The sequence below is a fragment of the Macadamia integrifolia genome, unplaced genomic scaffold (assembly GCF_013358625.1).
Source record: "Macadamia integrifolia cultivar HAES 741 unplaced genomic scaffold, SCU_Mint_v3 scaffold1661, whole genome shotgun sequence".
Taxonomy (NCBI): Eukaryota; Viridiplantae; Streptophyta; class Magnoliopsida; order Proteales; family Proteaceae; genus Macadamia; species Macadamia integrifolia.
The window spans coordinates 1-14,143 of NW_024868294.1; the positions used below are offsets into that span (position 1 = coordinate 1).

The 14,143-nt window shown below is 39.8% G+C and overlaps 1 protein-coding gene across 3 annotated transcripts in view; it reads left to right on the top strand.

The window, feature by feature from the left end:
* Window positions 1-1,301: 1,301 nt before the first annotated feature.
* The window catches only part of LOC122064461, a 32,092-nt gene continuing 19,250 nt past the window's right edge, over window positions 1,302-14,143 (top strand). For 2 of the 3 annotated variants that reach the window (XM_042628163.1, XM_042628164.1), the window contains exons 1-6: window positions 1,302-1,581; window positions 8,732-9,706; window positions 9,866-9,926; window positions 10,013-10,086; window positions 10,931-12,059; window positions 12,152-12,456. In XM_042628163.1, coding sequence (XP_042484097.1) covers window positions 1,444-1,581; window positions 8,732-9,706; window positions 9,866-9,926; window positions 10,013-10,086; window positions 10,931-12,059; window positions 12,152-12,456 — 2,682 coding nt within the window. In that variant the 5' untranslated portion in view covers window positions 1,302-1,443. The remainder of the gene's footprint in view (window positions 1,582-8,731; window positions 9,707-9,865; window positions 9,927-10,012; window positions 10,087-10,930; window positions 12,060-12,151; window positions 12,457-14,143) is intronic. The other variant, XM_042628165.1, reaches the window with a different exon arrangement.

Sequence of the window (14,143 nt, forward strand, 5' to 3'; positions counted from 1 at the left end):
TTAGAGATATTAGTTATGTTTCTCTAAGGGTATTTTAGTAATTTATCTTGTTATGTTTTATTTCTTTTTCCTCCTTAGGGAGGTATTTGTAATTTCCCTCTTTAGGGAGGTATGTGTAATATCTTGTAAATATATTAGTGAAGTAATATATTGGTGCATAGTTTTTAAGGCGCTATTAAGGCGACGCCTTACTAGCGCCTTGGTGTTGATGCGGTCTAGAGATGGTAAGGCAGTGCTCCGCCTTATGTGAAGTGACGCCTTGTGGGGTTTTTTTTTTTTAAACACATTTTAAAATTACTTGATGAAGATTCCAAATATAGATTTTTTATTGGTAGGTGTATGATTTTATTAACACTTGAAATGTATAGGATCAACTTTACTCCACCAAAAATAACCAAAACAAACAAAACAAAAACACGATTCACAAACAGGGTTTGGATTTCGTCAAGGGTTTTAAGAAAAGGCTTTGAGAAGGAATCAAGGAACAAGGAAGAAGGAAGAACCACTTATCTAGGTGACCATTTTGCTTTGGCAGCGGTGAGTTTGCTCCAACAATGGTGAGCTTCATTATTCATTGACAGGAGTAGAAATATAGCGGATGATCTTAGGGCTTAGGCACTCATTTTGGCATCATAGAGGTAAGTATAATAAATACTTATATTTTTTATGTCTTCTTTTCTTTATTTTTATAATCTTGCTTCATAATTATGTATTTATATTATATGTTAATATGTTATGATGATTGATGATTGATGATTGATGAAGATGCACTTAGTTTATTCACTTTATTGATTTGTTTTCTTGATGAATATCTTACATTGGTATGAATATGACCTTTAATATTTATTTAACATATGAGTAATAGGATTCAACTAGGATTTGAGCCAAATAGATTGGTTTTATAAAAAAATTACACAGAAACGCTTTAGTCAATAAGGCAACGCTTTATGCCCGTCTTATCGCTAAGGCGCTCCGAAAGACCCTCAAACGCCTCCGTCGCCTTACTGCCTTAAAAACTATGTATTGGTGTTAGTGAGACTTTACTCACAACACATTATTCCACCATACCACCGATTCTCTTCTTCTCTCTCTTCTACTTCTCCATCTTCTTCCTCATCCCTCATCTTATTGTTCTTCCCTCATCCTTATATTCTAACTGTTAATAGATGTATCGTATTGGAGAGACGCAAGATACGCTAAATATACACATGGATATGCTCAAGATACACACTAAATATACACAAGCCATGATGGAAGTACCAAGTTAATACTCTTTGGAAAGAATGCATATGGTGCATGTCATCAAAGAATTTGATTTATGTGAGGAAAAGTGGCATTGTGTTTGCACTATTTATCATTGAACTTCTAACATATTCTGTGAGGATTTTATAAAGCAATATCTTTGTTGATGGATTTCTTTTTTCCTCATTGTAATAGGACTCAATGTTTCTTCAAGTAAGTGCTAGTGAAGGAAAAGACGAAAATTTATTTGCCAATGGAGATATAAGATACAATAGTTTCCATTTATTCTTATCAGGCGATGACTGTTCACCTGTTGGAATGACACCAACTTCTGAAAATGTAAGTTCGTCATCCTGTTTATGAAAATGAATATTATCTAATTTATGATTTTGTTGGTCAATCCATTCCTCATTTTCAATGAATGAAAAGTTCATCATTAAATGTGATTTTCATTTTTCTTCCTTTCTTATTTGTTAAGTTATGAGTCACAGTTGGGGTTTCTCACAACGTGATGTAGCTATTATTCTGTTTCCTTTTCAAGTTAGACAAGGTTGTTTACTTTCCTAGTTAGAGTAGGTTTCTATTTTCTAGTTATATTGCTGTAAAAGGTACTATTTACCTTATTTGTTTGTAACTCTTTGGTTTATATATAATACAGTGGAGGGAGGAAGCAACACACAATTGGCTGCTCCTGTCCTTGCAGTCTCTCTTCTTCTCTCAATTTCTTTCTCTCCTCTCCGGTTACTGGTTACAGATCTTAGATTTATTTACATTATCTATTCATGCTATCTGGTCATATAAATTGATGTTTATGTAGAATTATAAGAATGGAACTTTTTTGCAGAAACATGAAGTTTGATAGGTGGTAAGCCTCCCAGCATGATAAAAACATTTCTCAAGGATCCTGATTACTAACTACTATTGCTGCTTTTTGAGATATGTCAGCTGTTACTGGTACTGAGAATTTCTTTTTTTATCTTCTTGTAAATGGTTTTCAGTTTATTGGAGAAAAATGAGATGGTTGCACCACAAAGCACGCTGCCCAAAGAGAGGCATTGCGAATCTATGTTACTTGGACACAGCGGTCACCAAAAAATATCTCTTTAGTGCAGCAAAGATTCCATTTCTTACATTCTAGAATTCCATTAGGTCTTCTTGTATACTTTTCTTACATAGTATAGCCTCTAATGGACCCCTTTGCTTCTAGGGTTCCAAGAGAGACTTGAAGAATGGAACCGGGATGCTTTGATTGACTCTCAAACCCTTGTACAAGCTCTGATACCAAGTTAGAAATAAGGAAGACTAGGGTTAGAGATGAGGGAAGAAGAGAGAAGAGAGGAAGGAAGAAGGAGAGGAGATGAGAGAAGGAGAAGAGGAAATGAGAGCAAAACGTGAATGAGCTCTTTGCTCATCTAACCAATATTAGATTCAAATAATGTTTTAGGGAATTACATATTCCTCCTTAAGGGACGTGAAGAGAAATAAAAGAAATTACGTATAAGGACAACTTAACATGGGACAGTTTTTAATGTACCCCTAATACATATATTCTAACAAAGAGTGGGGGATTTGGCATTGATTTTCCCTCAGTTGACGCCTTTTTCCTATATTGAAGACTGGCCTCGACAGCCTCAGATGGTCTGGCATCAAGCTTTCTTGGCACAATAAAAGGTCTGGTCCCAGCAACATCGCCTGTAAGCTTGACCGCATCCTAGTTAATGAAGCCTGGCTCTCCTCCTTCCCTTCCTCCCATGCTAATTTTGAGCCTCCAAGCTTTTCAGACCATTACCCCATATCCCTATTCATCCAACCCCTTATCTCCTTTGGTCCCAAGCCCTTCAAATTCTTTAATATGTGGATGTCCCACTGGGCTTTCTCTCTATTGTCCAATCTACCTGGGGTAATCGAGTCCCTCCTAGCCTCCCCCTCTTCATTCCTTTGCCCTCAAGCTTAAAAATGTTAAGCTTGCCCTTAAGGAATGGAATGCCTCTACCTTTGGCATCATTTCCAACAGGGTCTCCGATTGTAGATCAGCTCAACTCTTCTCTCGCCCTTGAAGAGAAAGAGGTTGCCTTGGGGCTGGCTTCCCTTCTTGCCCAGGAAGAAAGTTTCTCAAGCAAAAGTCCCGTATTAACTGGCTTAACCTTGGGGACTCGAACTCCCCCTACTTCCGTAAATACCTAAAAGCCAGAACAACCTTAACTCTTCATTCCCCTCCTCATTGATAGCAATGGTTCTACCTTGAGTTCCCCTGCTGCCATTAAGTTGGAATGCGAGTCCTACTTCAAAGGCATCTTCTGCTCTCCTGTCACCCCACTCCCTTCCCTCCTTCCCCTCTTCTCCTTAACAAATTCATCCCCGACCATCTCATCCCCTCCGATCTGGAAATCCAAGAGGCCATCCACTCCCATAAATCTAGCAAAGCCCCTAGTCTTAATGGGTTCAATATGCGGTTCTTCTCCTCTTGCTGGGACATCATTGGTGATGATCTCACCAAAGTAATCAAGAGTTTCTTCTTTAGTCCTTCCCAAGTCAGCCGCATCAATCACACCTTCCTTTGCCTCATTCTTAAGAAAGAAGGTGCCTCCTCTCTAGCCGACTTTCGACCCATCTCTCTATGCAACCTCTTGTATAAGTTCATTGCCAAAGTCCTTGCCAACTGCATTCAAAAAGTCATTGATTCCTTTGTCATTGCGAATCAATCTGCCTTCATTGCAGGTCAGAGCATCTTTGACAACATCATTCTCTGCCATGAGATTGTTTAAGGATTTGACAAGAAATCCCATTTCCTTGCCGCCCTTCTCAAGATTGACATCCATCAGGCTTTTGACTCCATCAGATGGGACTTCATCTCTAGAGTCCTCCTATCCATGTCCTTTCCCCCTTTGTTCACTGGATCCATGCCTGCATCTCCTCCCCCAAATTCTCGGTCCTCGTAAATGGTTCCCCAACGGGTTTCTTCTCCTCTTTTGTTGGCATCCACCAGGGCTGCCCCCTCTCCCCCTTCTTATTCTGTCTTTCCCTTGAGGTCGTCTCCAGATTCATTCAATTCAAGACGGATAATCTGCTCATCTCCCCCCATCCCTAAATCAAAGCTTCCAATCTTACCCATCTACATTTTGCTGATGATCTTATAATCTTCTCTAAAGCTGATGAGAGCTCCATCTCTTCCATCATGGCTTCCCTTTATCTCTTTGAATCTCTCTCGAACCTCCATATCAATCTGCCTAAATCCCACCTCTTCCTTATGGGCGTCTCAGACTCTTTTAAAGCCCATCTTCTTGAGATCACTGGCTTCTCCATTGGTTCTCTTCCTATTAAATACCTTGGCCTTCCCCCCTTCTCCTCCAGGCTTACTACTCATCACTGTGCCCCTATGCTTTCCCAAATCCACAAGGGGCTCCAGCTTTGAAAGGCAGACTATTGTCTTACGTGGGTCGTCTGCTTCTCATCCGATCAGTTCTCCAATCTTCCTATGTTTACTGGTCTGGAGTCTTCCAGCTCCTTGTGGAAGGGCTCAGATTCTTCCAAATTTTTCTCCACCCCATCCGTTGGTCCTTTGTTTGCCTTCCCAAAAGAGAAGGAGGCCTTGGTTTTAGGCATATCAAGGATGTCATTTCGGCGGTTATCCTCAAATTGTCTTGGAAAGTAGTCTCCAAGCTCCCAGGAATCTGGGTGTCCTGGGTTTACTCTTCCCTCCTTCGCAATGATTCCCTGTGGACTTGTCGCATCAATCCCAACTCCTCTTGGGTATGGCGTAAGATCCTCCTTGCTAGGCCTCTTGCCTTAACTGCTATCAAATCCATCATCAGTTGTGGGGCTAATACTTTCTTCTGGTTAGATAACTGCATCCTGCGGGTGTGCTTTCCCTTATTGTGAGTCATAGAGAGGTTTACTCTTCTGGTATCCCCAGAGACGCATTAGTATCCTCGATCATCTCCAATGGATCCTGGTCCATCCCTATTATTCCCTCCCTTCCCAACATCCATCTTTCCATCAACACCATTCCCCCCCCTCTTCTAGTGCTGATAGAATCATCTGGTCCCCTTCCCCCTCGGGCCACTTCTCCTCCTCAGCTTGAAACCACTCCCGGTCCCCCAACCCCACTACCCCCTGGTATAAGGTTGTTTGGTTCCATGGCCACATCCCCCGCCACAGCCTTACTGTCTGGAGAACCCTCTCCAACTGCCTCCCCACCCAATCCTTCCTCATTTATCGCCATATTCCGGTTTCCCGGGCTTGTTGCCTTTGTTGGAATGGCATGGAAGACGCCAACCATATCTTCATTGATTGCCCTTTCTCCCCTCATATTTGGAAGCATGTCCTCTCCAAATGTTAGCCTGCTCGAAGACTTCCCCTCCCTCTTCAGAGAGAGTGAACTGGATTGACATGACCTTCTCTGGTAATTCTATTTGCGACGTTGCCGGCAAGTTGGCGTTCGGAGCTTCTATCTCCCATGTTTGGATGGAGCGTAACCTTCGTAGATGGTCTTCCAACTCTAGATCCTTTGACAAGATTTGGAGGGCCATCTACTTTGACGTCTCCTCCAAGCTGGCCTCTTTCCCCCATAGGACTATTGCGGATTTGTCGAGAAACAGGCTTATTGTTGTTTCGTGGGGTCTCCCTATTTCTAATTTATGCTTTCCCTCCCTCGCCCCCTCTTTTCCCTGTTTTATAGATTATCCATTCATCCAAAAATAAAACTTAGGGCAGTTGTTTGGTATGTGCCTGTCCATATTTGCAGGTTGTGATATGTTGGTTGGCTGGTTACTGGAAGATGGGAGTCTAAGTCCAAGAGGAAAAAGAACTCCACAACCTGTACAAGGAATGTTGGAAGGAGCAGGAAGTAGATGGAATATGGAGAATGAATATATGATCTGGACTGTCGAATATTGTTGTAGTTAGCTTTGTTGTGAAGCTGCTTCCTTTAAAAACTTGTGACCTAGGTCATATGGTTAGTTAATATCGAAAGAGAAACAAAAGAACAAATGAAGAAGCTTACTTGAGGCCTCCTTATTTTAACGTATGCCTAGATTGTCGAGCTCTACCATAAGCCTCAGCCTGTATTTACACCTGAAAACTAGTAACCAGGTTCTTAGATTCTTCATCTTGCCTCTAATTGTGTTGGTCTACACAAGTTTTTGTAGTTTATGTTCTATCCAAGTTTAGAGCCGGAGTTAACAACCTAGAAGATCCTACCATATCTTTCCTTCTCCATTATTCCTTCTGAGCATTTATGAGGACTTCTAAACTAATAATTTAGGTTGTCACACCTACCATTCTATGAAGCTGTAAATGGATGATTGATGGTGATCTTTTCTCTCTCTCTCTCTCTCTCTCTCTTTTTTTCTGATACTCAGGGTGTCCGGATCTTTGACCCGACTAATCCCTAGGGTCATTGTGATACCGCTTACATAGGACTGGGTCAGTCCGAGACGGAAACTCTCGTGCAGTGGCCCCAAGAAGTTAGGTGCAGCGGTGAAGGTTTGATCACGGGACCTCGCTTCCTGAGGCGGAGTACCGTGTCCCCTCCAAGCCAACTACGCTAAACCCTTGGGGTTGATCGATGGTGATCTTCATTGAAGAGAAAATTCAGATTTTTAAAACTAATCTCTTTATCAGAGTATATGAAGTTAGTCTTTGGTCCATTTGTTTTATATTTTCATATTTCTGATTCGTCTAATTTGGATATGTTTGTGTTGTTATTACTTGTCTTGGTTTCACATGATGATTTGGATGCTTTTTCTCGTTTCTTTTTATTGTTTCTCACATAAGCTTACCATATTTAAGAATATAGTTGGTTAGTTACTTGGAAGCATTGTTTTTCTAAGATGAACCTTTCAGATATATGGGTACGCTTTAGATGTCCTGAAATTTCATGCCCAGTTGGAAAATACATTAGCCACCATATTACTGTATGTATGTGAATAACCACCACGTGGGATGTAGAGTTCTTGATTTGATCTTTCTCCAGAAGGAAACAGCCTTTCCCCAAAGCAGGTGTAAGGCTGCATACATCTGCCCCTCCCCAGACCCTGCAGTAGTGGGAGCCTTGTGCACTGGGACACCCTTTTTATTACCTAAATTCTGGAGTCTGTTAAGTCTTTATTACAGAGGGTCAAATGTTAATAGGCATATGTGTGGCTGTTAAGAATAGCTTCTAATTTTGGCATTGTGTTTCATATAGTTAGAAGAATGACAACTGCATGAAATTGTAAGTGATCCCTCTGCTACATTCGCAAGGATATTTTCACTGAGCAGTGAGCACACAAAAAAAAAATGTTCACTCTCAAACTGGAGCTGATCTTTGATGAACGGAGATTTGTTGCACTTAAGCTCCTTCTAGTGCAACAATTTATTCTTTTGCTTGAATTTCATTTCATTTGGGAGAAGGTGTTATCTGGTAGTTTGTATTCTATCAATCCCAAAAGTCAATGTCCGGGTTGTGAAAGTGGTTTTCAGCTGACCTCTTTATGGTGTACTAAAAGTGCTGAATTTGAATATTAAGATCCCTTTTTGTTTTGCTTCTCTTTTCACTTCTACCTTTTGCTAGATGAAAGAATGTTAGTACTTTCCACTTCCAATAACACGATATGAAAATAGTATCCTTGATTCCTTATCACCCTTAACTTCAAGAACCTTTTTTTCCCTTCTGAAAAGTGATTTGACCACTAAAAGTAATTTGTATGTTATAGGCTCCTAATGTTTATTCTTATTTTTCTTAATTTTGTTTCCAAGATCTGGTAACCCAGGATGATTTTTATGCTTTCTATGGGGATGATTTTCTTGGATTCTTTTATGCTTATCTGTCACTAATCCTTGCCATCTCTTCTCTCTCTCTCTCTCTCTGTGTCTGTGTGTTAAGGCTTATGTTATTTTTGTTTTGTGGTTACTCATGCTTATTCCTGTGCTTATTTCCCTTTTCATATGAATACTCTTAAATACCTACAGAAGAGATTTTTTCCATTATTTTTCTTTCCATTCTCTCTCTTCTGCATACTGCATATAAGGTGAATGAGAGGAGATTTATTTATAAACTACTTTGTCAGAAAATAATACTATGCTTTGCAGCCACAAGGGTCTTCAATATTTCATTTACCTGCTGGTGATCATCAGGAATTGTGAAGAAAACCCTTACGAGCATTTTCCTGGGTGCATGCATAGCTTGACCATTTCTCACTGAAATGAGAAACTATGAAGTGGTATATATATATATATATGTGTGTGTGTGTGTGTGTGTGTGATTACCGACCTCCCAAAGCTGACCTCTTATGATCTCCAGAGATGAACTGGTCTTATGCTTGTGAATATGAGTTTATGATTCTTTTACCACTGTCTTCACTTTTCTATTGTATCAAATCCTCATTATAATATGAAGTTATGAACTATGTAACTCTTTCAAATCCTTATAATATGAGGTTATGAACTATATGACTCTTTCAAATCTTTATTTTATATAACAGAACATGAATTATATCTCTTTTGGCAGTTACCTCATTTCCATTTGCACCTCTCCTCGGATGGTATTTCAGAAAACATCGAAAGTCCCGCTGCTGATATATTTCAGTCAGAGAAGCATGAATCAAACAATAACTTGCCTCAGCAAATACTTCCTCAAACCGAAGTTCTTATAGATGACCAAGCATGCCATTATAAAATAGATGATATCACTTGCATAAACAATTTAATTCCCCCAATACCCAAGGCGAGGATGTCCCAGACTTCCGAACTTCAATCCTGCACCAAATATAACAGGAATGGTGGGAGAAAAGATGAGAAAAAGTTTCATGCTAGACAGCTTAGAAATGCTGATATTAAAGATGCAGTTGAACACTCTATTGCAGCATCTGAAGCATTGGTTATATCAGAGTTGATTGGGAGTGGCTCACCATCAGAAATTCTACCAGCTGCTGCAGTACTTGAAGTTGCACTTCAGGTAAAACAAGCTCGGAACCACTTGCGCCTAGATAGGTTAGATGAGGCCTCTGTTTGCTCAACTGAAAATGTTGATGAAACTGATCTGCTCTTGAACTTGGATGATGACTATATGGCGGATGCATTCAATGATGTAGGCTTATCATTTATGAAAGGTTTTGGTGCTTCTGATGATATGTGTGGCTGCAGTTCAGCTATAAAACAGGCGACCAGCTCATCTAGATTGTTTTCTCATGTTCTAGAGACACCGATCTCAGAAAATAATTATACATGTAATTATGAAGTCCAGAGGATAGAGGTTAGACCTCAAGAAGTTGATTTCAATGGCATTTCTGGACAGAAATTTGAAGACACTCTACCAGTGGATTTAAGAGAATCAAAGAATTCACCATTGGAATCCACTGGTGATGCATTGGAGAAGTATCATTATCGTAACCCTCCATTGGGCCCTTCAAGCATACAGGATAACTTGAAACCCCACCTGCATCAGTCAATCCATGGAGATTTAGATCTTTCCATAACAATCCAGGTAAGGGCCTCCGTAAGGCATCTTTCAACATAGAAGATTAAATTCCATAAATTTTTTTTAGGGACAATGTGTTCCAAAAACGAAGAAATTGAAGCACAATGATAAGAGTACACAATATGTTTCTACCCATGTGTTAACCTAAACTTGTTTTGCTTGCAGGGAGTTGACCATGGTATTGCTGATATAGACTTGTCTCAGGATCTGAAGTCAGGAAAACTTGGTGCTGTTTTGCTTTCCATCTACTTGTGAACTTTATCTATCTAATGATGTATGTCTGCAATATTCACCTTTCCTTTTCTATATTAGGAACTGGAAGCGAAATACTTGATGTAGCACCTGACAAATTCAGAAGCCGCTGGTTAGGTGGTTGGACAGGAAAGGTGGGAGACATCCTGTTAGGATTAAGACTGTTAAATTACTCTTATCTTCATTTTTCCACCTTCTTTTTTTCTTTCCAGTTTTTCTAAAGCAGTTTTTCCAAACTTTATAACATATATTGTCATATTAGGTGTTAGCTAAGGGAGTTCAATACATTTCTGAATTTGTGTTTTTTTTTTTTTCATCATCTGCTGGTGTGAGTGTGTGTTTCTGTATCCCTCTATGTCTATGCATGTGGATGTTTGTGTGGGTGGGTAGCTAAGAATCACTGTGCATGGGTTGCATAAGGAAAATCCATCTAATAACTTCCAGGAAGCTCCGGAAATATGGCACAGCAAGTCATATGGGATGGTTAAAGCATATCATGATGCTGTCACTTTGCCTGTTATAAGAATCTATTAGGTGGAACCCAAATAGCAATGGATCTTATATCCTGCTTCTCCAAAGATGAGCCATTCAATGTTATATGAGACAGTCATGCCGTGAATTATTTTGTGGAAAATTTCAAAAATATTTATCTCTTCTCCTCTACCACTACAATTTATGAGGTTTCATTTTTCTGGGATTTGTTCCTCACTGTGCCAGGTATTATATTGGTGTATTTCAGCAGCATAATCCTCTGTTTTTCTCCCCATAAGTGAGTGTTCTTTCCCCCTCTTTCTCACCCTGAATAGTTCATGCCCATTTTGCAGTTAAGTAAGGTGTGCTGATCCCAGTAAAGTTTTCACACCCACATAAAAATAAATCTTTCACAGAAAACCATACGCATGCACACACAGTTTTTCAAATTCATCCTAGCTTTTATCTTCGCCAGACATCAGCCTGATTGATTTGCAACTCTTGAAGGATGATTGTGCGTCTATGAACTTGGAGAGGAATAAACTGACAAAAATATGTGAACCCTTCGTTGGGGAAACCAGCTTTTTGTCTGAATCTGCTGATATTGCCCCAGATGAGAGTTCTTGTGTGCAGAAGCTGGAAACAGCTCCCAGCGTAGCTTCATTTTCAAGCATACCTTTTGAAGTAACGTGTAACACAGCGAATGAAGGAACATTACTTTCTCAAGATCTTGTGATATCTAGTTCGTCCTTGGTGGATCCTCTTTGTTCGATTGTTCCATGCAGTATATCTTCGGAAAAGGCTGATGTTATTCTAGCTGAAGATAAGGAAGATGGAGGAAATCAAGCTGGGAAGTGCTTGAATCCCTCATCAGGAACTGGGTTGGGGAATTCACAAGGGACACCAAAGACAAATGTTGAGAATGTGGAGTTTGCATACCAAGAAGGGCTTATATCCAAAGTAAACAGTGAAGGCTTATGGGATACGAGTTCTAGGAGGTTGACCTCTCTCAAAACTTATAGCATGGTAGTGCCTGCTCAGAATGTCAGTTCAATAAATGAGAATATTTATAGTAAGAAGCCATTCTCACTTGAAGGCATCATGGGGTTTCCACCGTTTGAGGAGAATGTAGATTGCCTCAACTATCATAATGATGAATCCACTCCACTCCTACCTTCAAAACCAAAAACTAAATATACTGGGGAAGATATGAGGGATCCTGCCAGTGTGAAGCTAATCAAGGAAACTGAAGGTCAAAGAGGTGACAGTAATGAGATTACAAATGAAGACAGAAATAAGATTACAAATGATGGGCTGGACTTGCAGGTTCACCCACAAGAGGCGAGGGCCTCACCTATTATTTTAAACTATGGATATTGCGGTCATCTACAAGCTTCCAAATTTATCACAAGAAATATCATTGAAGAAGTGAATTTCAAAAGCGTTTCAATACCAGAAGGGACAGAACCACAGAATTTAGTTGGCAGTGGAGATCAAAGTAATTTTATACCGATAGTGCATACGAAACCTCACAAAGATCATGTTTTGACAAGGAAGAGAGTTCGGTTCTTTGAAGCTGAAGTTGAGTTTCAACGGAGCAAAAGCAGTCCAAAGCTACATTCTGGAAACCGAAACCGTAAGACTGACACCTTGATTCAGTAATTAATCAGTTGAGTTATCCAACATGTGGAACTTCCTGACCATATTTTAGTGATTAACTGTATGCAGGTTCGACTACCAGAGCAGGTAAAAGATGGAATAGTTACAGCCCGAAGTTGGATGCTAAGGCTCGAGAGAGAAATAAACTTTTTACAGATATCCATATCAAATACAGAAGGATAATGATATTTCATGGATTAGAGTTCCTGCTGACTGGATTTGGTAGTCAAAAGGAAAAGGAACTTGAAACGTTGATTAGGAACCATGGAGGTGTTGTTCTCTCTGATATTCCTGTACCATGCCTGAACTTAAGGAGAAACAGAAGAGCAAGATGTAAGCTTCAACAGCTTCCTGTTGTGCTGTCGCCAAAGAAGGTTGTTTTTTCTATGGTCACCATTTATGAATTTGCTGATTATAGAAGTGCTATAGTGTCATCAGGATTCAGGATTAATTTAATGGAAAAGGCACTTGCTTGGATGAAGATACTCTAGGATAAAAAGGACACAATTTGGTTAAAAATATGAAAAAAAGTATTGATACAAAACTGGTGAGTAGAAGCTGACTATTCAGTAAAAATATGACTGCTTCAACGTTCTTATATGCTTTATTTTTCCTCCACTTCTTTAATAGGTTTGAAAGAGGGTCAGAACGTTGAATGTGAATGGTTGGTTATTTTCCATAGGATTTGAGAAATAGACAATAATCATTGGATTTTATTTTCTCTTTGACAGTGGTTAAATTCATTAATCTGACTATCTGACAAGATGTTATGTTATTCTTAGATATGTAATTTGAATTGATTGTTTGTATAAGTAATTGATACTGTTTACTTCTAGAACAGCATGTTCTTGCTTTGCCAGATTCAAATTAGATGCCCGTTTTTCTTTTAGTAATCTTTCTCTAAGTCACCTTTTTTCTTTTCCAACCTTTAAACATGTGAATGGTTCACAGCCTAAAACTAAATGCTAGTAATTTCTGTTGTAATAATGAGTTTTAAGGAAAGCGTTAGTTTCCAAACAGGTCCTTTGGTCCTTTGGTCCTTGTAATATTTTAGAACTTCCTCTCCGTTATTATAAATAAAGAGGGCTGGTGTCATACTAGACATAAAGTCATCACCCCATCCAACAGGTTATTAGATCCTTTGGATCCAATACCTTATGGGTTTCCTCCCTTCTCCATCTGTCTCCCTTTCTCCCTTTTGCTCTCTCCCAGTGCCTCCCTTCGTCCGTGCCTTCCTCCATCTCTCTTCTTTTGCTTCTCTCTCTCTCATTAGGGTTCCTTAAACCACCAAGAGACCCACTAGCTTCCATCCCTTATCTCCCTTAGGCACTTAGACTCTCTTCTATAATGATATGAGAAACCCAACTCCTTCTCCATTGATTTTTTTCAGAGTTTTTCCCCCTGAAATCGATTTTTCCTTGTCAAGGTGCTTTTTCCTTGCTCGATGCTCCGATTATCTTAATGTTTGTTGCAATTGGTGCTCCTTATCCTTGTAGTGATAATGTGGTATGCACTAGCCACTTTACCATCTTAGGACTCTGTTCTAGAGTTATCCCCAAAATCGATTTGTCAGGGTTTTCACCCTTTATCTTTTTTTGGGTTTTTAGCCTTTTTCCTATTTTTTGGTGCTTTTTCTACCTCCGGCTGGTGCCTCTTCCATTAGCACATCCCCCTTGAGTTGCAACTATGTCTACCAACTCTTCTGCTTCTACTGGTGGTGGCACTTCAACTCTTCCCACCTTTCATCATGCCATCAAGCTTGATGGCACAAACTACCTTATGTGGTCACGCTCGATCTGTATCTCCATCGAATCCTGTGGCTATTACAGGTATCTCATTGGAACCACTAAGCGTCTGATCATTGGTCTTGAGATTGACAAGTGGGAGTGTGCCAACTCTTTGGTTATAGCTTTCCTTGTCAACTCCATACCAACCATAACTTTCACATGGCTATCTCATTTTCGACTTTGCTGCAAAGATCTAGAAGTCTGTCTAGGATATCTATTCCCAGGAAGGGAAATGATGCTCAAGTCTTTGAACTGTGCCAGTTGGTTCGTGACT